Here is a 22,162-nt window from a genome sequence, read left to right as displayed (position 1 = left end):
AATAATTACTTCAATCTACAAAGGAAGGCTACACTTCATTTTGGCAAACTCAGCTCACAGAAGTTACACTGAGGTGTTCAATTTGTTGAAAAAGCTCCAAGAGCAATACAGCTAATGACACAATGTATACTGAACAATAAGCACGAATGTGACACAGTTTACGAAATGCTGCAGTGAATTGTGGAGTATATACAGTACAGTAAAGTATAACACCAACTAATTGAATACAGTAAGTACACAGCAAGTCTGTTACTATATGACTTGACTTCATGAAATGATGGCATACCCGAACATACTGACTTTGCAGCTCTTTCATTCTGACACTGTTCTGTTCAGATGGTACCTTACAGACCTGCTTCATGGTTACCAAATACCTCTTTAAAAGCCAGTCAATAGAAGCCAAACCTACTCTGCTGATATTTTATTCTATGTTAATTAGTGTTCTCTGATTGTAATTCTTACTTTGTCTTTTTTCTCTTTCTTTTTTCTCAATCAGAATTGTTAGTCCCCCCGTCCAGGAAAAAAACAATATAACATGAGCCTTGAAAAACACAAAAATTTCAACTTCTAAATGATGCTCAATTGGTAAATCATACAGACAGAGATGACACAGTATGAAATTACTATGAATTATTTATTATTAATCAAGTGTACAACATAAACATTTGCGAAATTTCTTTGCAGAGAATTGAGTTGACGTTAACATATACGCTTTTACGTTATGTAGTACGTGAGATCCGTACACATATGCGCACATGTGGTGGCAGAGGTGACCGTGATACTAAATCAGAGGCGAATGCTAATGTCCACTTGTAACACAATGACAAATATTTATAGTTTAGTATAGTATAGTATTTATTTATTGACAACAAGTCACAACATACATAGATTAGCATGGGGCCCCTATGCTCATTGGGCCGCTAGGCAACTGCCCAGCATGCCCATGTGTTAAGATGGCCCTGAATTCTGTTCAGATGGTACCTTACAGACCTGCTTCATGGTTACCAAATACCTCTTCAAAAGCCAGTCAATAGAAGCCAAACCTACTCTGCTGATATTTTGAAAGACATCATTGTCTTCAATTATTTTCTCTTGTATGTCTTTCAGGCAGAGGGCATTGTTGTCCAGAACCATATTTACTTTAACAGTCTTCTGTTAAGCCCTAAAGTTTGCCACCAGCGTATGGTCCTTTCTCTATCCCGTAGTGTACAAAAATCGGTTATTTTTCATGCTAGTCAAATGTTTTTATGTATATCATTTGAACTATGGCGCAGACTATACAATAATTGTTACATTGCTCAGTGGTAACAATAGTACTTAATGATTAATGATTCATGTATAAATGTTCCAACTGTTGATCTGCTCAGATTAAGTTGAACCCTCGTGCCTGCTTCTCTCAATGTCTAATTACATTATCAATAATCGTTGCCCTCATTTCATTTAATATATATGTAGTTTGTCTTTAAAGACCCCATCTAGGTCTTCCACACCCCTACCTTTGCATCTAATAGCTTCATTTCCAATTCCTTCTGCTTCCATTGTGTTTGATCAAAGAGATTGACCTGGTGTGCCCTTTATGTGTGACTTTGTAGTGAATTGAGAATCATCTGCTTTGGACCTGTCTGCATTGATGCTCACAGAGAGCAAACAAGTTTACAGAGCTACAGCAGACTTATCTAGATTGAGAAGACTATGAGAGGACTGCAGACAAATAATTCTCAGGTGATATATGTACTCTGTGCCATCATTTGTATAAAATATTTTGCAAATTGTGTTTTCCGTGTGTTAATTCTGTGAAAAGTGAAGAGAATTCTGTGAAGTGAATGAGAAATTATACAGGTTTCAGTCAATGCATATGAAGTTGCCACAAGTACATCGCTGCATTTGCAATATTTCATATTTGGCAACATTGCATCTGAACAATGAAGAAAAACTGTAAATACAGACGTGGTGCTGATTTAAGAATGCCACTTCAGAGCCAATGATGTTGCATGACGCAATGGTAGATATTTTCATGTATGTCTTTACGAGTATTTTCACTATTTAGGGAGGTTTTGTTTCCTACTTACAGAAGTGAAGGGCAACAAATTTGCATTTACTTTGTATAACCACAGCCCCATGTCAGAAATATTTCTTTCCTGAGATAGCTAAGCAGCGGTCTGAGTTTGCCGATTATAAATTAATTTTGGGCACTGATTCTAATGTTATAAATTATCCAGGCTTAAATCATCATTCCCTGGTGAGATCAGCAATTAAGTTACTCTCCTCTTCTGTGACGCTGTGTGACTTTCTTATGGATCTGAATTTAAAAGACAGCTTTCGAGTCTTGAATCATTCAGTAAAATAATACATAGGCATAGATTATATTCTAGAACTGATATGCCCATCTGCTACGTTGATCGCTAGTTTGAAAGACACTTTTATGAGCACTTAACCCCTCGTCAGTTATAAATATTTGTGACACAAAGCTTACGGCCCTGCCATATTGATCTCAGGCAGCTAGATGGCAATTTAATACCATGCTATTAACTAACCAATAATTCTGAGAGCCGTTAAATGAATTGCTATCTATTAATGTAGGAAAGCTATCAAAGGTTTAGTGGGAAATGTCTCGAGCTCCTATTCTTCCTACTTGGCATGAACTGGAATAAATAAAATTAAAGAACTCAAAATAAAACTGGCTGAGCTTGTGAAAGTGTGATTACACAAAAGTGATCAACATTACTTAGACATGTTGAATTTCAAGTACACCATACCAAAACTGTTTTTTATGTATCAAGAGCTACTCCAAGTAAACTTCTTGCAATGGAGCTATGGAGAAGCAAATCCTTCTCCTCTATTTCCATTTTAAAAAACAAATCAGGACAATTAGATTAGGGACCATATATGAATTAAAAGTGAATTCAGAGATTTTTATTTACATTTTTTCTGCTCAGTCTTATGCCGTTCCTAGCCCTGTAACTGATTTTTGGACAGTCTTGTTCTGCCTCAAGTTACAGAAGAAGAAAATATCATGTTAAAGGCCCCAATTTCAGAACTAGTGATGGAAAAGGCCCTTAGGGACATGAAATCTGGGAAGTCACCAGGAATTGTTGTCATTCCACCTGAATTCCGTTTAACTTTCTGAAATCAGGTTTCTCCGCACCTTTACCAAATGCTTCATTCCTCTATTCTTCCCTCCCACCTAAACCTCAGTATTACCACTGCCTTAATTACAGTTTTAGTTAAGCAAAACAAATACTGCTCAAACTATAAACAATTGATACTAATAAATGATTACATTAAACTGTTAGCTAAAATTTTATCCTGTAGGCTGCAAACAATTATAACTGGGTTTATTCAAAATCATTTGGCATCCGATAATGTGAAGAATTTATTCCATATTATTGATGTAGCTTCCACTCTTCCTCTAAACACAGCCTGGTTATCTTTAGATGCAGAAAAAACCTTTGAACATCTGAACTAGCCTTACCTTTGGCAAATCTTAAAATGTATGAGCTTTAGTTCTGAATTCATAAGAACTATCCAAACTATACAATCTACTCCAACAATAGTAATAATTTCCAATTCACCACCTCCCCCCATCGATTCCAAACTTAAATAGGTTCCAGACAGTGCTCCCCATTGTCTCACCTTCTTTATGCATTGTCTCTTGAGCCTCTTGCCATAGTGTCACACAATTCTGATTGTTTGTCTTCCATCGTTATTAGTGACTCATCACCACTATATCTCCCTGTATGCAGATGATGTGCTCTTGCACCTTGAAGATGCCTCTGCAGATCTACCTGCACAAGCTTGTCAGCACTTACCAAAAACAGCTACTAAAAGTTATAAAGGCTAAAGGGGGCTCCACAAAGCACTCAAGCTGGGGGTTGAAAAATAGTGCACATGCACAATTATAAGAGTTACATTTTTCATTTGAACTCAAACTTAAGTCAATTTATCCATCCCATTATATCCTAACTACAGGGTCACAGGGGTCTGCTGGAGTCAATCCCAGCCAACACAGGGCACAAGACAAACCCCGGGCAGGGCACCAGCCCACCGCACACACATCAGGGACAATTTAGAATCGCCAATGCACCTAACCTGCATGTCTTTGGACTGTGGGAGGAAACTGGAGTACCTGCAGGAAAGCCACGCAGACAACATGCAGACTCCACGCAGGGAGGACCCTGGAAGCGAACCCGGGTCTCCTAACTGTGAGGCAGCAGCGCTACCCACTGCGCCACTGTGCCACCCTAAGTCAATTTATGTTCTCAAAATTATAAAAAAAAAAAACATGTCAGATTTTTTTGCTGTTTAAGGAGGAATGTTGTCTTATATTTTCATTAACCTCGATTCATATCACTATGAAATCTTTTGAGGTGAAGAAGTTGCATATTTCTGTTGGTATGATTCAGACTATTAATTGAGGACCAATTAGGAAAGGTTATATTAAATATATAACTCCTCCTGTTAACCTTGTTTTGGGTTACACTCAAAAAAGGGTGTTTATTTGTAATTGAGTCTTGATCCTTGGTTAATCTGAAAAATAACTGGCAAAGGAGGGCGTTATAAGCCTGTGGGGAATAACAGGTCTGTTCATTACCATTCAGAAATTAAAAAAAAGCAATAAACATTTCAATCTTCTCATTGCTTCTCGACTCCAGAGGAATATTTCAATTACTCTGATGTCTTCACAAAACAAAACCTTTAGAGTTGCATCAACATAGACTTTATGTTTGCATCATAGACTACTTGTCCTGTGTATCATTGAAAAAAATGAAACTTTATACATTCTCTGGGACTGAACCTATAGATAACTGAAGCTATGGACACTAACATTAAAGCAAAGAATACTCCCACTGATGCCAGGTAAGCTTCACAGAAAAGAATGATGGCTTTCTGTGAATTTGGAAAATTTAACAAAATTACAGAACAAAACAATTTTCATATTCCCCTAATTTATATTGACATTTACATTTATTTGCTTGGCAGACACTTTTATCCAAAGCAACTTACAAAAGAAGTCAGCATAATCGACTAAACCTCAGTCTGGGGGACTGTTTGGAATCAAGTGTTACAGGACAAGTGCTCAGGACTAACCGGGATAATGTTAAAATGGAACTGGAACATAGTGTGGCCTTTAAGAACATAGAGCCGACACAGTTGACTGCAGAATGACGAACTGGATGGCAGTATCTTTTTCTTTTCACTAGCATCAATGGCTGTGAGAGGTCCCAACTTTTTCTGTAAAGTAAATTGTTCCCATCACTGATGAAGCCTATATGGAGCGCAAGTTAGCAAAACAGCACTCCTCTGGTAAAAGAGGTTGTCCAATGGATTTACTGGCTCTCTCTAACTCCCAGTTGTTTTTTCATGAGTCACCCTTTTTTTTAACCTTAGAAAATCACATGAAAAGAACATGATGAAGAGTTTGAGGAAATGAAGGTTTTATTTGAAAATAAGAATCGTTGGATGTATACATTTACCCACACAGAATTCATAGGCACATTCAAATGCAACAATAAAAAAGAGAGTGAAGCTCAGCAGTAATAATTACTTTACCACAAAGATGGAAGAAATAGTCTACAGAGAGTTGTCTAAATGGCCAGGAAAGTTCCTCTAAAACTGTTCAGCGGAAGCAGAAGGTCTTGTGTGGAAAGGAAAGTCTCCTGCGACATGTTCTTGACAGGCAGTGCCTGGCCCTTCATTTATATTTTGAGATCAGGAATGCATGGACACCATAGGGAGCTCAAGGATGAAGGCCACGAGACTTTCAAAGGTGTTCTTCATCCTCAAAGCAGTTCTGTAAATGGCTAAGGGTGTAACCCTTGAATGGATTTGGGATGAGAGCTCCAATAGCAGGGAGGTTGTGTGGACACAGCGAGCAGGGAGAGTTTTCGGTGCCTGTGCCTTTTGTTATTTTATTAATTTGATTTTTCTTTGATGTTCTTCCTTAAAAATTACCTACTTTGAACCTTTCATACAAAAAAGCATTGTTTTTGATAAGGTTTCAGAATTTGGAAGTGTTTTTTCTTCTTGAGGTTGGCATAGAGAGGTGTTCCCAACATAATATGTGTGGATGTTTTCTGTTTAGATTCACTATTTATTAATTTTATTTTTAGATATGTTTTCAAAAAGTTGGATGAAACATTACTTTGTTAATTTTAGTCACTCTGCTATGTTGAATTGATCAAGAGCATATGGAGGTTCCACCAATTGGTGTAATGAAAGGACATCCATTTTGAGTTTCACTTGTAACGATGACTCAAGTCTCTCCTTCATTTACTAAGAATTGTCTCTGACACATACAGAGGTGGCCCCTTAACAAAAAATAAGTTGGTGAAGGTGTTTGGTTTAGATTCACTATTCATGTATTTTCAGTTGTAGATACAAGTTGGATGTTTTGATAGTTGTCCTTTAGTGGCTTCGATTGTTCCCATTTTTGTGGTTCTTACTCTTTTTTCTCTTGTTGTTGCTGTCTTTAGTTGTGATATCTAATGAGATGAATAAACATCACAATAACTTGCACATTTTTTTAAAAGAATTATTATATCAGATCAAATTTTAAATTTGATTGCATGTTTATTTATTTAACATAGAAATTTTCAATTTGTTTTGTAGTGCTGTATTTGCACAGCAGTGGCGTAGCGTAGTGAGGGTGGCAGGCTGCCCTGGCACTTTAGGGGCGCAAAGAATTACTGTATATTTTAGTCTTTTAAATTGAAATACCTAAATAAGGGGGCGGCGAAATTTTCCTCTGCCGTGGGTGGCTGACACCCACGCTACGCCACTGTTGCACAGTTCTTTGTTAAGTAATGATTTAAATTGGTTATGATTAGCTGTGAAACTACACTGTATATAGTGTATAAACACACAAATGCCAAAATATGCCTTAATCGTATTATTTTGCATCTAATACACAGTGCATTATTATCCATAGTGAAATTTGTTACTTATATTTTTAGTTACCTCTAACTTAGCATCCATCATTAAGATGACAGCTGTCAATGCAAAAAAAGTCTTGTTCTGATCTCTTAGGTGACTATCATGGAGTAAGACTATTTACTATTTATTCTGTTGACTGTAGCAAAGAATTATGGGAGTGCCATCAAAAGAATTCGAAGGGTGCCTGGCAGGACAAAGAGGAATGAAGTATTTCCATCTCGAGGCTCCCGCGTGCTCCCCTGGCATGCCATGGCTAAATAATGCTGCTCCATATAAGGCTGTAAATGTTCTAAGCTACTGTTTGAGGCTTTTTAATAAAGCAGACAGAATCGCTAACATCACTTTGCATTACTGAATAGATGCAACAAGGAAAAGCACTTTTATCCAGCTGGCGTACATTCAGGTACTTGATAAACAAAATTTCCCTTTAGACTCTAATGAACAATCTGTATAAAGTTAACCTGCATTGTTAATGGTCCTGAAAATAATTTTAAAATTTCTAACAATTATTTAGTCAGAATAAGAAAAGAAAAAAAAAAGCTTTAAAAAGAAATTATACATATTTGTTTCATGGATGACATCACTCCTCTTCCAGTTCAGCTCTCTTGTGGGTACATAAATGCCACTGGCCAAGTTTATGACTTTTAGATGCTTAAGTTCCAGTCCTCCGACACAAAGACAAACACACACAGACACACATCAGGAAAACAAACCAGAAGGGCAGATGCAGGCTTGACAGAGGGACGCAGGCCAGCTCTTGTAGTCTACCAAAATAAAATTTATCACATATAATATGCACTGAGCAGGGCTGGCTGTAGTCAAGCTGGGCTGTGTTTTATCTCTGACTCCAAATATCCCTTTAATTGAGTTGAATTATCTAGGGAGCAATTACTTTTCCACACAATGCTAATTAATGTTGGGTAACTTGTTTCATTGGATAAATGAAAATAAATAAATAAATAAAGGTGTTATTTGTGGACTCAAGCTCCCTTTATTTAACATTCACTTGTAGTTAAAAACTAAATATCTATGTTAGGTGCATTCATAGTCAAAGAGCAGCATCCTGGATAAAGCACCAGTCTCTCAGAAGGACACTCACTAAGAAGAAAAATGTTCTGCATTTTAGGGGGTTTTAAAGTGGGTAAGATAATGTCTATAATGCAATCTGTCCTATAATGTTGAAAATGACTACAAATAAGAAGTTAATAAAAACAAATATCCTCTTAAATCAATCCAAGAAAGTGTTTTGGAGTTTTGTTTATGAGGTTGATCAGAGTTTATAATGTTTCTGTACCCTTTTGCTGAAAGTTGATTACAAAGTTTTAATTTTAAATTACTTTCCTAAAAGGACTGTCAAATTACATATTTTTTCTACAAATTTTCAGACTTTATTTATATACTATACAGTATATACTCGCGTATAAATTGTGTCTTGAATCCGGAAAAATCGAATATAAAATCAGACCCCAACTTATATGCCCGTTCAAAAATGCGACACTTACATTTTTTTTTTATATCTTCTTCCTTTCTCCAATCTCGCATCAGTTTCTCAGTCACATCGAATTTTGTTGCAGCTACGCAGTTACCAATTTCTTTCGTCACTTCAACGACTTTTAATTTAAAACCAGCTTCATATTTTCTTCTGATCAAAACTCCATCATAGATAAGGGATGCTCTTATGATAAAAGTGTATGTGGGTGTGAGATAACACAAAACAGTGCAAACATTGCTTCAGAATTGTTTGGGTATTACTGCGTGGTCATGTAGGCACAATACATAGAAGAAAAGGCCGTATGCTCTGTGGTTACTCTCTCAGGTGGACTATAGCATATCATAATCTCTTGGACCAATGGCGTGAGTTTTCCTCATTTGAATTATACAACGACATTATAAAATACTGAAAATTATGAGGTAAAATCAAGCCCCAACTTATCCATGGGAGAACTTAAACATGAGTATATACGGTAATCTTATTGAGTCAGAGGCAGTCATGGTGTGCTCCTGTGACCACCAGATGTGTAGTTTGTCATCCTCAGTGACTAAGTCAGATCACTCTTTGATTGGATTTTAGTCATAAGTTGTAGGTGCACATTCTGAGTACGTAAGAGTTGACAACCAGTAAGGTTTATACTTCACATTGAAAACACGTAGGCTATGTGCACACATCACGGTTGCCATATTTTCCCAGTATTCTTTTGAATTGTCCTCTGAGCAAGTCTTTATAAATTAATGTGACGCGTCTCCCCAAGTTGCAGTGCTAGCAAAAATATGGGTGGAGTGTGTGTGCAAGTTTTGGTACGTAATGTTAGCGTCATTGTTTGCTATCAACATGTAACGGCAGGCTTGTAGCTCCAACAAGATCAATCTGCGTGCTTCGATGTTTGGTGAACGGTTCGATGTGATGAAGCAAACCATCAAACATAAATTCTGACATGCAAATGTCTTGCTTTTCTTCATCCACTTCTCGTAAAGGCAATACAAGCGTCGCAAATTCCTCATCGTAATCACACGATACATTTAAAGGTATCACATCCTTCTATATAAAAGCGGTCGGAATTGTCCTTCCGTCCCGTGAGTGCTACGCAGGCGTGGAGTTTCACACACGCCCCGTCCATTTTGCAATGCACGATGGGATTTGTAGTTTCGTTTTTCCAGGTAAAAGATGATTTTCTACTCCAGACTGTGCGATATCTTCTTCTCCTTTCTTACTATATAAAAGTGGTCGGGATTGTCCTTCCGTCCCGTGAGTGGAAAGCGTAGCGGTATTCCGCTTATCACAGACTTACTACTTGCAGCTTGCGGTACGAAGCGACATGATGTGAGGCGAGTTCTGGTGCTCCCATCGTTCCCTTGCTTTTTGTGCGCGCGCTGGAAAAATAGACAAAATTATGTCTCTGGAAATAATTAATGTTGATGGAGTACAAATGCCTCACTGCGTAGTAAATATCAGGGGGGTTCGAAAGGGCGACCTCAATATAGAAGAAAACTTTAAATTTCATCACAAAAATAACAGAAACTACGAGTATTAAAGTAATAACTCTCAAATGCAATATAACCAAATTAATGAGTTTGTATGAAATATCAAATTGATCTACATATTGAATTGCCTTAAGAAGTGGTCAACTTAAAAGTCGGTCGCCTTAAAAGGCGGGTCAGCCTAGTACTTCTCGACATTCTGTGCCGTTCTTGCTGACTTTTTTTTTTGCACCTTTACAACAGCATCAGAATGCAAATAATTTTTATTTTTAATGTTTTTCTTCATTCAGCTCACAACTCAGTGATAGCGAACGTTATTTTATTCTTGTGATGATTTCTTGCACTGACACCTGGTGGAATCCACCAGATTTAATTAAAGTATGACAGTATTCTGCTTGCGTAGCAGTAGCGTCCTCAAGTTGATGTGACACGTACCGTTAAGTATATCCCCGGCATGAGTGTTCACTTGGAAGTATAATGTATATATGTAGCTGCATGGAGTAGTAATGCTCTGGACTTCAAAAACATAAGAGAGACTCATCTTTCTGATGTTTCATGCTTTATGTACCACAACAGAATGGAAAAAAAAAAAAAAAGGTTGAAATTGTTCATTTACCATGCTCTGTCAGGTGGTACATAATCTTTTGGAAATGTGAAACTGTGCTGGAACGTCATCATGATGTTGTCTAATTTGTCATCTGACTGCAGTCATTATTCTCTGTGACTAGAAGTCATGTAATGTGCCACTGGTTTAATTTGTTCACAGTGCTAACATGTAATGACCAGTAGGAGGCATTCTCAAGCTGCCACTGAATGTGAAAAGTGCCCAAGTGGTCAAAATATGTCAAAGAAAAAGGTTTTTTATTAAAGTAGTAATAAAGGAAGACTACAGGATATTGGAGACTACAGTACAAAGCAACAAGGTGAGGAAATAATAAACCTATAGACTTAATGGGACAAATTAAACAAGGGTTCAAAAGGTAGCTTCTTATTAGGTTGGCCTTGATATGTCACCTCCTGCTCTATCATTCTACCTTTCTTCTTACACTGACCACTTATCCTCCTGCCAACCAAATGCTTGTCACCTGTTCTCTTTCCAATTTCACATTCATGCTCAATATGGCCTGGAACGACACTAAAGTTCTATCTCTGGAGGAAACACAAATGTCAATTCCACCAGCCAGGGACCTCCTGGGACCCTGCTGCTGGAGGTCCTTCTAACAGTCCCAGGTGTCACTTCAGCACTGAACCCTTGGTTGCTTGTCCATGGTGAAGAGGAGCAGAAAGCCACATATTAGTTACCAAATTTCCTGGCTGTCACCTAAAAGCCCTGAGAGATCCCTGGCCTACACTGTGTCATCCGTCATTGTTCTTCTATCTACATCTGAGCTCATGGAGTCATAACTTCTTTCTGGGTGCCATGAATTATGTTGTGGCTGTAGAAGGTGAAATTATTTTTATGTCATTTATATAATATAAAAGGGAGTTAACTAGAAATAGTATTAATGTATTTTAAGATACTCAGCTATAAATTTATCCTTGTCTGTGAAAGGTAAAATTCATTGTTTTGTGTGCATTCTTGAAATTATCAGCAATGTATATGTAATCTTTGTGATTCACCTTTACACAAACATATGTATCTGAAGTGATTTCTATATTTTTCCAAGATTAGATAAGCTATTATAATGATGTAACCTGTTTTCTATCTTATACATTGGCCAAAGCAATAAGATTAATTTGTTCTGTACTATATAAATACATTCATCTCCAAATCCACTGATCCAGGACAGGCCACCTCTGTAATTCTCTGCCTTTAGAGCGCCTCTTATACTGTATAGCGCTGGGGTCTCAGCTGGCATTAAATAAAACTCTCTTGCGTCTTCACTGCTGCTATGTCCAGAGAATAATGCCCCTTATCAATTGTGTAATTTCACAGGTCATCATATTACTGCATGTGTAAAACCCATCAGGACATTCTGCATTAAAAGGAAAATTTACAGTTAGTACTGGTAAAATGTGATGGAGGTCCATAGTATAAAGAAAAAATACACCCCCACACATGACTAATAAACAGTATAATAAAATGCTAAGGTGAGTGTGTGTGCCCAATTCCTCAAAGCAATCTGATTGGTCAGTTTGGCTGTGGTGACATGATTGAAAGAGGAAGTAAGAGTTTGAAAAACAAAAGGAGCAGTATGGGGCCTGCTGGGAGAGTCACCTTCAAAGATAGGAAGTACAAAAGTAGGTAGAAGGCAAAAAAGGTGCCTCAAAATGACAGAGTATGAAAAACAGGCTTTACGGGAATGCACTTGACAAAGGGAACAGCAGTGAAGAGAGGTTCATTCCTACACACGAGGATAAGGAGGAAAGGTGTTGAAGGTACACGCAGGGCATGAGATAGGTAATAGAATGCATTTTAAAAAATTTACTGTCTTGGCTAACATACTGTAGCTAGTAAATATACATGTATGCTGCCAGAGTCTCCTTGTCTTTCAAAACTCCGTTCAAGAAACAGTCCTCTTTTGAGTGCCAAAGATACAACTCCATTAGATGATCTCACTTCCACCTTCAACCCATCTTATCACCTCTGGCTCCCCATTTCAATGTTACCATCAATTATCATTGTCATTTCCTGTAAGTCGCACATAGCAATCCCCTGTATTATTCAAACAGTGTCTCATGGAAGTCACTGTTACTCTACAAGACTGTTCTCCACAAGATCCTCAGTATACAGGACTGGGTCCCAAATATTTATGTGTTTCTCTTGTAATTTCTCTGTCTTCACAATATATATATATACTGTATATATATTGCAACCAATTGGGGCTGACCCAGAGTGCGAAATGCCAGACACAAACCAACCAAACATAGTCCCAGGTACCAGGGGCGGTCCTAGCCTGTTTGGTGCCCTGGGCAAACACCCCCTCTGGTGCCCCCCGCACGCGGTGCCTCCCTCCTCCAGTTCTCACCCTGGCGCCACCTCAGCACCGCCCCAGCATTCTAATAAACACTGAACAAAATCAGTGCAATAAAACAAACTATTGAAAATGTAATGTCTAACAGAGACAAAATCAAATTTTACATTTATACAGCACCAAAATATTTCGTTATAGTGTAAAGAATTTTCACTTTAGTACCATATCCAGTCATCAGTTCATCAGGTCACTAACAGCTACATAAACCTTTTCTCTCAGAGGTGCAGTCAGTTTATTATTTCGGGTTAACATTCCCCGCCTACCACTCTCCACTGCGCGAGTAATTTGCATTAGTAAGTTAGCACGCAAACATAAATATCCATACAAAAAAACTCTTACTAACTCAAATCATTTTATCAACATGTTCAGAATCTCAATGACGATATTTTACCGTTTTAAAGCCTGTAATGTGCACTCCAATTATGGCGAATTTACTAACCTGTGATAAAGGACAGAGAGAGCACACACATTGAGGAGATTCAGGAGAATCCCCCGCCCCTCTCCTCCCTGTGTGGCAAGCAGCAAGCAGCAGACGCACCTCACAAATGAACAATAGAAAACCAATCGATGCCCATGTAATCTCAAAAATGTGCTGGCAAAATGCTTGGCAGCATGGGCATGCGCAAAAAATTTTTTTTTTTTTTGCCGATGCCCAAGATGCCGCCCCCACCAAGATGCCACCCTGGGCAACGGCCCATGTCGTCCATATCAAAAACCGCCACTGCTAGGTACAAATAAATTATATTTACAGATATTTATTAATAGCACCATGACCTGTGGAAAATGGCTAAAATAGCACAACCAAAGGTTCTACAAGTTCCTTTTCTCTCTCCTTCTACTCTTCCAAGTTTTGCCCAAAGTAATTTCTTTTCTACAAGGTCCAGGAGCATTTCTGGGTCAAGTGAAAGCTCTCCAACGTATGTAGAACTTCTCGCGACAGCACCCTCTGACAGCACCCTGGGGATCCTGACGAAGTTGCCCTTTTAGACTACAGATGCTATGACACCCTGTGGGTGTCCAACCAGGGAACTTAACAGAGAAGCACTGCCACATCCTGTGTTGGGGAATAAACTGTCCCAGTCTAACCATTATGGCCTAAATGCCCTGACTGGGATGGAAGCACTTTTCCCATCATGTTGTCTCTCCATTTTGGCCTCCCACCCAGGTATGAATCACTCTCCATCCCAGTCCATACACTCCATCACTTACAATTGTATTTAAATATAAATATACTCGCCAAAGTACCCAGCATTGTCCAGGTATACAGTAGTTGTAGAATGGCTTAAAGAAAGAAAGCAAAGGTTTATGTGTTTTTTAAATGGTGACCCTGTTGTTATTGCTAGTTGTCCTATCTGTCATCCACACTGCCACAACAATGTCTCTGGTCTCGTGAGTTGAAATTTTGTTCTTTTCAGGTCTGATTAGATTCCAGAATTGTGGAAACTCCTTGCTGTTTTGTAAACATACATCCTGCCATGTCTGACTCATCTTCTCAGTTCAACGTGGACAGTTCATAGTGCTTGGATTGTGAAAAAAAGCCAAAAAAGCAGGAGTTTAAAAAAACAAAACTTTGACCTTTCAGTCTTGAACAAGCCTCACTCAATGCCCCCCTGAAAAAGCACAAGAAAGTCCTTTTATATTACTATAGATAGAAACGGCAAGCTGCGTTATATATATATATTGTCACAGGAGGCTGTGGGACAGACCCAGCCAGGACACCTTGGAGGACCCGGAGGTGGCATATACATCCGATCCTCCTGGATCTGGAGAGGACCATGGGAGAGGAGCAAGGAGGCTCAAGCCCATTGGGACCCGTGGCCACTGCCAGGGGGCACCCCGAGCCACAGAGTACCCGGGAAACATTCACTTCTGCCACATGCGGGAAGATGGAGGATGAGCCTTCCTTGATGAGCAGTACTTTTGCCACACCAGCAAGTGCTGCCGGAAGAACATTATCGAGCACCTGGAGTACATCCGGGTGAATATAAAAGGGGCTGCCTTCCTACAGCCTGGGAGCTAGTCGGGAGTGTGAGCAGGAAGAAGCTCCCACGGACAGTGAAAGGCCCGAGGAAGGGTGTTGTGGTTTTGTAACACTGTGCTGTGTGCGGGACTGGTGTATTTGAGATATTAGAAATAAAAGTGTGTGTTATCATGAAGAGTTGGTGTCCGTGCGGTTGTGTCCAGGCCGAGCCCCTCACAATATATATATTGTGAAAATGAAAGAGGGCATAGCAGCCACTCAACTTGACACAGACAGACAAAACTCTGATAAAGCTCATGCTTTTTATTTTCTTTCTTCTCTACATGCACAGTGCATCAACCACCACAATAAACTCAGTCTTTCTCTTCTTCTCTCTCTATTTCTGCCTCTATTCCACTCCTCGCAAGCTTTTCTTCTACCCGACTCTGGCTCCCTGTTTGAAGTGAGGCGGACCCTTTATTAAAGCACCCGGATGAGCTCCGGGAGCTCCCTGATGACCATCCTACAGCACTTCCTGGTATGGCGGAAGTGCTGCATGGGAACCCGGAAGAACTTCGGGTGTACCTGGATCCTGTGCTGCAGTCCATGGCTCTGGAACCATCCAGGTGCCCCCTGGCGGTGGCCATGGTCCTCCACGTGGTTGAGCTTGCAAGCTCCATGGTCCCCATGCAATTCAAAGAAGACTGCCCTCTTGAATATCAGGGAAAATACTGCCCCTCTTCCAGTCCTTCCCTTCTGCAGGCATCCCAGTGGGGCAAGGTCCACAGTTGTCTGTCACTGTATATATATATATATATATATATATATATATATATATATATATATATATATATATATATATATATATATACACAGTGGAACCTCGGTTTGTGAGTAACTTGGTTTACGAGTGTTTTGCAAGACGAGCTAAAATTTTTTATAAATTTTGACTTGATAAACGAGTGACGTCTTGCAATACGCGTAGTATGTATATGCTTTGTCTGTGAGCGTCATGTAATCACAACTGAGCTGATGGTTCTTCTCTCTCTCGCTGCGGGATTGTAGGCAATCGTCTCCTATTCTCCGTGCCTCACTTATATACTCAACATCCGTATGAGCGTATGCTGTTTACTACAGCATTGTGACTGTGTGTGTGTGCGCGCAAGTGTGTGTGCTATGACGTGTGAGTCCCCGTCTTGCATCACCAGCTTTATTCAGCTTGAAACAGCAACAGCGCAGTTGTTTATTGTAACGGGATCTGCCACTCTCCCATACACTGACACAGCAGTCAGGCAGGGTCGTGGCCAAGTAGTACTGTGCCCAGCGCATTTATAATGTTCCTTGTTCCTTGTATCAACCCATCGATGACAGGTGCTTATAGCATGTCCGCGATCTTTCTGGATTCGATTTTTTACAGTGAACTGCTACAGCGCTGGGAGACTGCGATTGCTTTGGGACGTTCTTCTGCATGTCGTCCCGTTGGGTGGAATCCAACAAGAATTTAGAAACTCACTCACACCAGCCATGATTCTTTTCAAAGGTAAAGTGAAGGTTAATTTGTTTTATGCATTTTTACCTTATATTTTGTATTTATCATTGTTATATGAATAGATTTGTATTGTGGAACGAATCATCTGAGTTTCCATTATTTCTTACGGTGAAATTCACTTTGATATACGAGTGCTTTGGACTGCGAGCACGTTTCCAGAACGAATTATGCTCACAAAACGAGGTTCCACTGTATATATATATATATATATATATATATATATATATATATATATATATATATACTTTGTATATACACATATAGATTATATATATTGTGGTCTATGGCCGGCTTGTCATCCTGGCCAATACCCCTAGGCTGCAAGATGGAGCTCTCCATGCAGCATGGAGGTGCCCCAGATACCAGCAGGGAATCATGGACTTTGGAGTTTTCCCCTACAAACCTGCTGGATACCCCAGGGGCCAACAGAGGACGCTGCATGGAAGCATAGAGAGTCATATGTGGCCTATAACCCGGAAGTGCGTCATAGGCAGAGCAACAGCAGATGTGACCACTGTGTATATATATATATATATATATATCTATATATATATATATATATATATATATATATATATATATATATATATATATATATATATATATATATATATATATATATTTATATATATATATATATATATATACAGTGCATCTGGAAATTATTCACAGCGCATCAGTTTTTCCACATTTTGTTATGTTACAGCCTTGTTCCAAAATGGATTAAAGTCATTTTGTTCCTCAGAATTCTACACACAACACCCCATAATGACAACATGAGAAAAGTTTACTTGAGATTTTTCTAAATTTATTAAAAATAAAAAAATTGAGAAAGCACGTGTACATAAGTATTCACAGCCTTTGTCATGAAGCTCAAAATTGAGCTCAGGTGCATCCTATTTCCCCTGATCATCCTTGAGATGTTTCTGCAGCCTAATTGGAGTCCACCTGTGGTAAATTCAGTTGATTGGACATGATTTGGAAAGGCACACACCTGTCTATATAAGGTCCCACAGTTGACAGTTCATGTCAGAGCACAAACCAAGCATGAAGTCAAAGGAATTGTCTTGTAGACCTTCGAGACAGGACTGTCTCGAGGCACAAATTTGGAGAAGGTTACAAAAAAATTTCTGCTGCTTTGAAGTTTCCAATGAGCACAGTGGCCTCCATCATTCGTAAGTGGAAGAAGTTCGAAACCATCAGGACTCTTCCTAGAGCTGGCCGGCCATCTAAACTGAGCGATTGTGGAAGAAGGCCCTTAGTCAGGGAGGTGACCAAGAACCCGATGGTCACTCTGTCAGAGCTCCAGAGGTCCTCTGTGGAGAGAGGAGAACCTTCCAGAAGGACGACCATCTCTGCAGCAATCCACCAATCAGGCCTGTATGGTAGAGTTGCCAGATAGAAGCCACTCCTTAGTAAAAGGCACATGGCAGCCCGTCTGGAGTTTGCCAAAAGGCACTTGAAGCACTCTCAGACCATGAGAAACAAAATTATCTGGTCTGATGAGACAAAGATTGAACTCTTTGGTGTGAATGCCAGGCGTCACGTTTAGAGGAAACCAGGCACCACTCATTACCAGGCCAATACCATCCCTACAGTGAAGCATGGTGGTGGCAGCATCATGCTGTGTGGTTGATTGTCAGCAGCAGGAACTGGGAGACTAGTCAGGATGAAGGGAAAGATGACTATAGCAATGTACAGAGACATCCTGGATGAAAACCTGCTCCAGAGCGCTCTTGACCTCAGACTGGGGCGACAGTTCATTTTTCAGCAGGACAACGACCCTAAGCACACAGCCAAGATATCAAAGGAGTGGCTTCAGGACAACTCTGTGAATGTCCTTGAGTGGCCCAGCCAGAGCCCAGACTTGAATCTGATTGAACATCTCTGGAGAGATCTTAAAATGGCTGTGCACCGATGCTTCCCATCCAACCTGATGGAGCTTGAGAGGTGCTGCAAAGAGGAATGGGCGAAACTGGCCAAGGATAGGTGTGCCAAGTTTGTGGCATCATATTAAAAAAGACTTGAGGCTGTAATTGCATCCAAAGGTGCATCGACAAAGTATTGAGCAAAGGCTGTGAATACTTATGTAATGGGATTTCTCATTTTTTTTTGTTTTTAATAAATTTGCTAAAACCTCAAGTAAACTTTTTTCATGTTGTCATTATGGGGTGTTGTGTGTAGAATTCTGAGGAAAAAATGAATTTAATCCATTTTGGAATAAGGCTGTAACATAACAAAATGTGGAAAAAGTGATGTGCTGTGAATACTTTCCGGATGCACTGTATATATATATATATATATATATATATACACATACAGATATTCTGTATGTATACTATCATAGCTGTTGAAGACAGGTAACAGAATAATTTAAAAAGTATTTACTATGTCTTGCCCTACGTTTACCTTCAGCACCTTTCCTCCATATCCTCAAGCATCTGAACCTTTCTTGACAAGCAATCCTTCTTTCAGTCGAATTCCCTTAAAGACTACTTCTCAGACTCTGTCATTTTCTGGTGCACTGCTTGCCTTTGGTCATAATTGTTTACTTTCCATGTTTACAGGCAACTCTCATTGTGCCTCCTACACCTTTACTTCTCCTCCTGTGTCTTATACTTGCACTTCCTATTGTATCACCAAAGGAGATTTTGACAAGATACATGTACAGTATATATGTACTATATGTATGTTTATATACACTATATATGTTTATCACTATATAAACATAGCTACTACATGTGAACATGCACTGTTTATGATATTCCTCATTGTATTACAGCCTGTCTGGTAAGCCCACATGGTAGTGCACCAGTCAATGTGTGTTAGCCTCTTGAAAAGCATCAGGGCATGTCTTCCATTAAATATCCCTTCTACAGCATTTGATTATTCAAGTAAGTCAAAAACACCCAAGTAGTTCATGCAATGCAAAAATTTATTTTTGTATACCAAGCCCCACTGTGCAAGTGTAAAAAATCCTTCCATATTGTGCCATCAGGGAGTTCTTATTCTTATTCCTCTGCTATTAGTAATTACAAATGTCTGCCAAGCCAGACTTCCCAACGGACTTGTGCTACCATGACATTACTTTGAATAGAAGAAATAAACAACAAACAAATTGGATATAAAATGTTTCCTCAACTAGCTTTGTCCAAAGCCCGCCAGGTAGGATACTTTCAATACCCTGCATAATGAAATCAAAATGAATATTATTTAAAAATATTTAAAATACATTGGAAGAAGATTATACTGAATATGTGCATGTACATGTTAGTATGTGAGTATTTAAAGCAAATTGTTATGTAAGTCTTAACATATAAAAATAACAATTATGAGAGGGTATATGTTGTACATATCATTGATTAGTATGTAAAGTACATTTTGCATTAACATTCTAGATAAACAAGAATTTTGGAAAAACTGTTTTAAAGTTATTTGAAACACTAATCTCCATAATGTTCCCTGCTCTGGTCTTGAATGTTATTTATCTAATTTCAGAGACTAATTTAATAGATTTATAAAGGTCATTCATCTTCCTTTTTATTCAGACTCTCCTATTAAATTCCCATTCAGTTAATTGATTAAAATATTTGTTCAGATACATGCATTTCAGAAATCTATTTTACATCACACATTATACTTAAACTATTTAACCTAATGCAAATTACTGTATTTCTCATTCAAATCCTTTTGCACAAATTAATAGAAAAATGAATGTAAGTGCACTGTTGCTATTGTTGTTTTAAATGTTATATGGATATCACTGCTACATTTTTACTCTGTCTGTGTGTGTGTGTGTGTGTACGAGAATGTGCTCTATGATCAACTACAATCCTGTCCAGTCTCGGCCTCTGTCTTACTTAAAGTGCTGCCGACTCCTAGGATGAACTTTCTTTTCCAGTGCACACTTCAGTTTAATAAACCTTAAAATAGAATTTTAATGGTTGCACGAATGTAATGTTTTTTGTATATTTTTGCAGCAGAGCTACAATCTTCACTATGAACTCCACTGAAAATGCACTCCCAGCAACACTGAGTAGAGAAGAATTTCCTTCAGCAGTACTTTTCTCACAGAAAACTAAATCCATTATAAAGATCTCCATTGTAACATTTTTATATATTGTAACCATGCACATCAATGGCTTGCTGATTTTTACGTTTCTCAAGCAGCCTCTGTTCCATGACAGCTCTCGTTATGCCCTCTATATCCACATGGTGTTCAATGATGTGTTTGAGCTGAGTGTCTCACTTATCATGCATATTTATTTTCAGGTAATGCCCTACACACCTGTGCCAGTGTGCTACTTTCTCTTGATCCTGTCTGTTTCTAGCACCTTCAACACCCCCTTGAATTTAGGACTGATGGCCCTTGAGCGCTATGTTGCAATTTGCCAACCACTCCGACATGCAGAACTCTGCACCATTCCCAGAACGTCCTGTGCTCTTGCTGTGACGTGGGTGATAAGCCTCCTTCCTGCAGTGTCGGACCTCATCATTGTCTTCTTCGTTGAGTCGCTGAGCTTTTTCAACACCAGAATAATCTGTAAAGGAGACAGCTTCAGCAGGGCACCATTCCAGTCCATTAAGAGACACTGCATGAACATCATCTATTTCTCACTCGTTTGGCTTATTATCATTTTCACATATACTGGGATTTTCATTGCTGCCCGGTCGGCCAGCATCTCTGATAAATCATCTGCCAAAAAGGCGTACAACACTGTGCTTCTTCATGCAGTTCAATTAATGTTAAGTATGCTTACATTTCTTGCTCCCTTAACGGAGGTATTCTTTGTAGAATTTTCCATGGAGTACCAGATGGATGTTCTGTACATTAGGTATGTCTTTGTATACATTTTTCCACGGGTTTTGAGTCCACTTATTTATGGACTAAGAGATGGAAATTTCCGAAATCACATTAAAGGACATTTGAAGTGCTTCTGTAAGACATTCCATTCAGATAAGGACATGCAAAAGTAATCTGTGGGTTTTTAGGAAATAATTTTGTTTGTATGGTAAAGGAAATATTCAAATAATAGAAATGCAACCTTCTAAGAATTGTATGGACAGTTACACTTGGATGTCAGTCATGTTGGTCCTTGTGTGTGTCAGAAATCTGTAAGAAGCCTTCATTGTGATCCTAACCTTCTATGAAGACACATTTAGGTGACCAGCTGCATGAAAACTGAAGACAAAAATTTTCTTCAAAAACTTACATCATATTTTATTGTCCTTGTCTCATCTTATTACTTGTATTTTTTGTCAATGTCAATTTGCATTTTCAGTGTCTTTTCTGAAGAGCACAGCCAGTACATTTAATTAATCATTACATGTAAAACAATGTATCATTATTTTAGAAACATTTCCCTAGTTTCTTTTGTTTGTATTAATCATTAAATGTCCATGATATAAAAAGACTGCTACAAATCAAATGGTAATACCAACGTTGTCTTACTTTCATTTTGTTATGAATCTGCATGTCTGGCGGTGGGCTTGTAATGTGTGCAGAGTTTGTTCTGACCTGCATAAATGGATGGATGGGTTAAATCTGCATATACAGCTTTTAAAATAAAGAAACCTCTGAACTGCTTCAAGAGCCTCATTTTTATGCTTGACTACTTTGTTTGCCTGGAATTTCACTAAAGCTGAATACATAAGTAAACCTTAAATATTCAGTTAATCAGATGATTAGAGTGTGGCTGCCCTGGAGGAAGAACAGGCATCCTGGCCAGGATAAAGGTAGGTTTCATTCCCGGTCAGGAGGCCATAATG

General features: G+C 38.8%; 1 protein-coding gene across 1 annotated transcript; it reads left to right on the top strand.

The window, feature by feature from the left end:
- Window positions 1–20,521: 20,521 nt before the first annotated feature.
- Window positions 20,522–21,370, top strand: LOC120515171 (odorant receptor 131-2-like). The gene has a single exon (XM_039735921.1). It carries the CDS (start codon window positions 20,522–20,524, stop codon window positions 21,368–21,370), a length of 849 nt encoding a protein of 282 aa, XP_039591855.1.
- Window positions 21,371–22,162: the final 792 nt, after the last annotated feature.

The sequence above is a fragment of the Polypterus senegalus genome, chromosome 14 (genome assembly GCF_016835505.1).
Source record: "Polypterus senegalus isolate Bchr_013 chromosome 14, ASM1683550v1, whole genome shotgun sequence".
Classification (NCBI taxonomy): Eukaryota; Metazoa; Chordata; class Cladistia; order Polypteriformes; family Polypteridae; genus Polypterus; species Polypterus senegalus.
The sequence above is the reverse complement of the archived record's forward strand: the minus strand, read 5'-3'. Positions and strand labels throughout refer to the sequence as shown.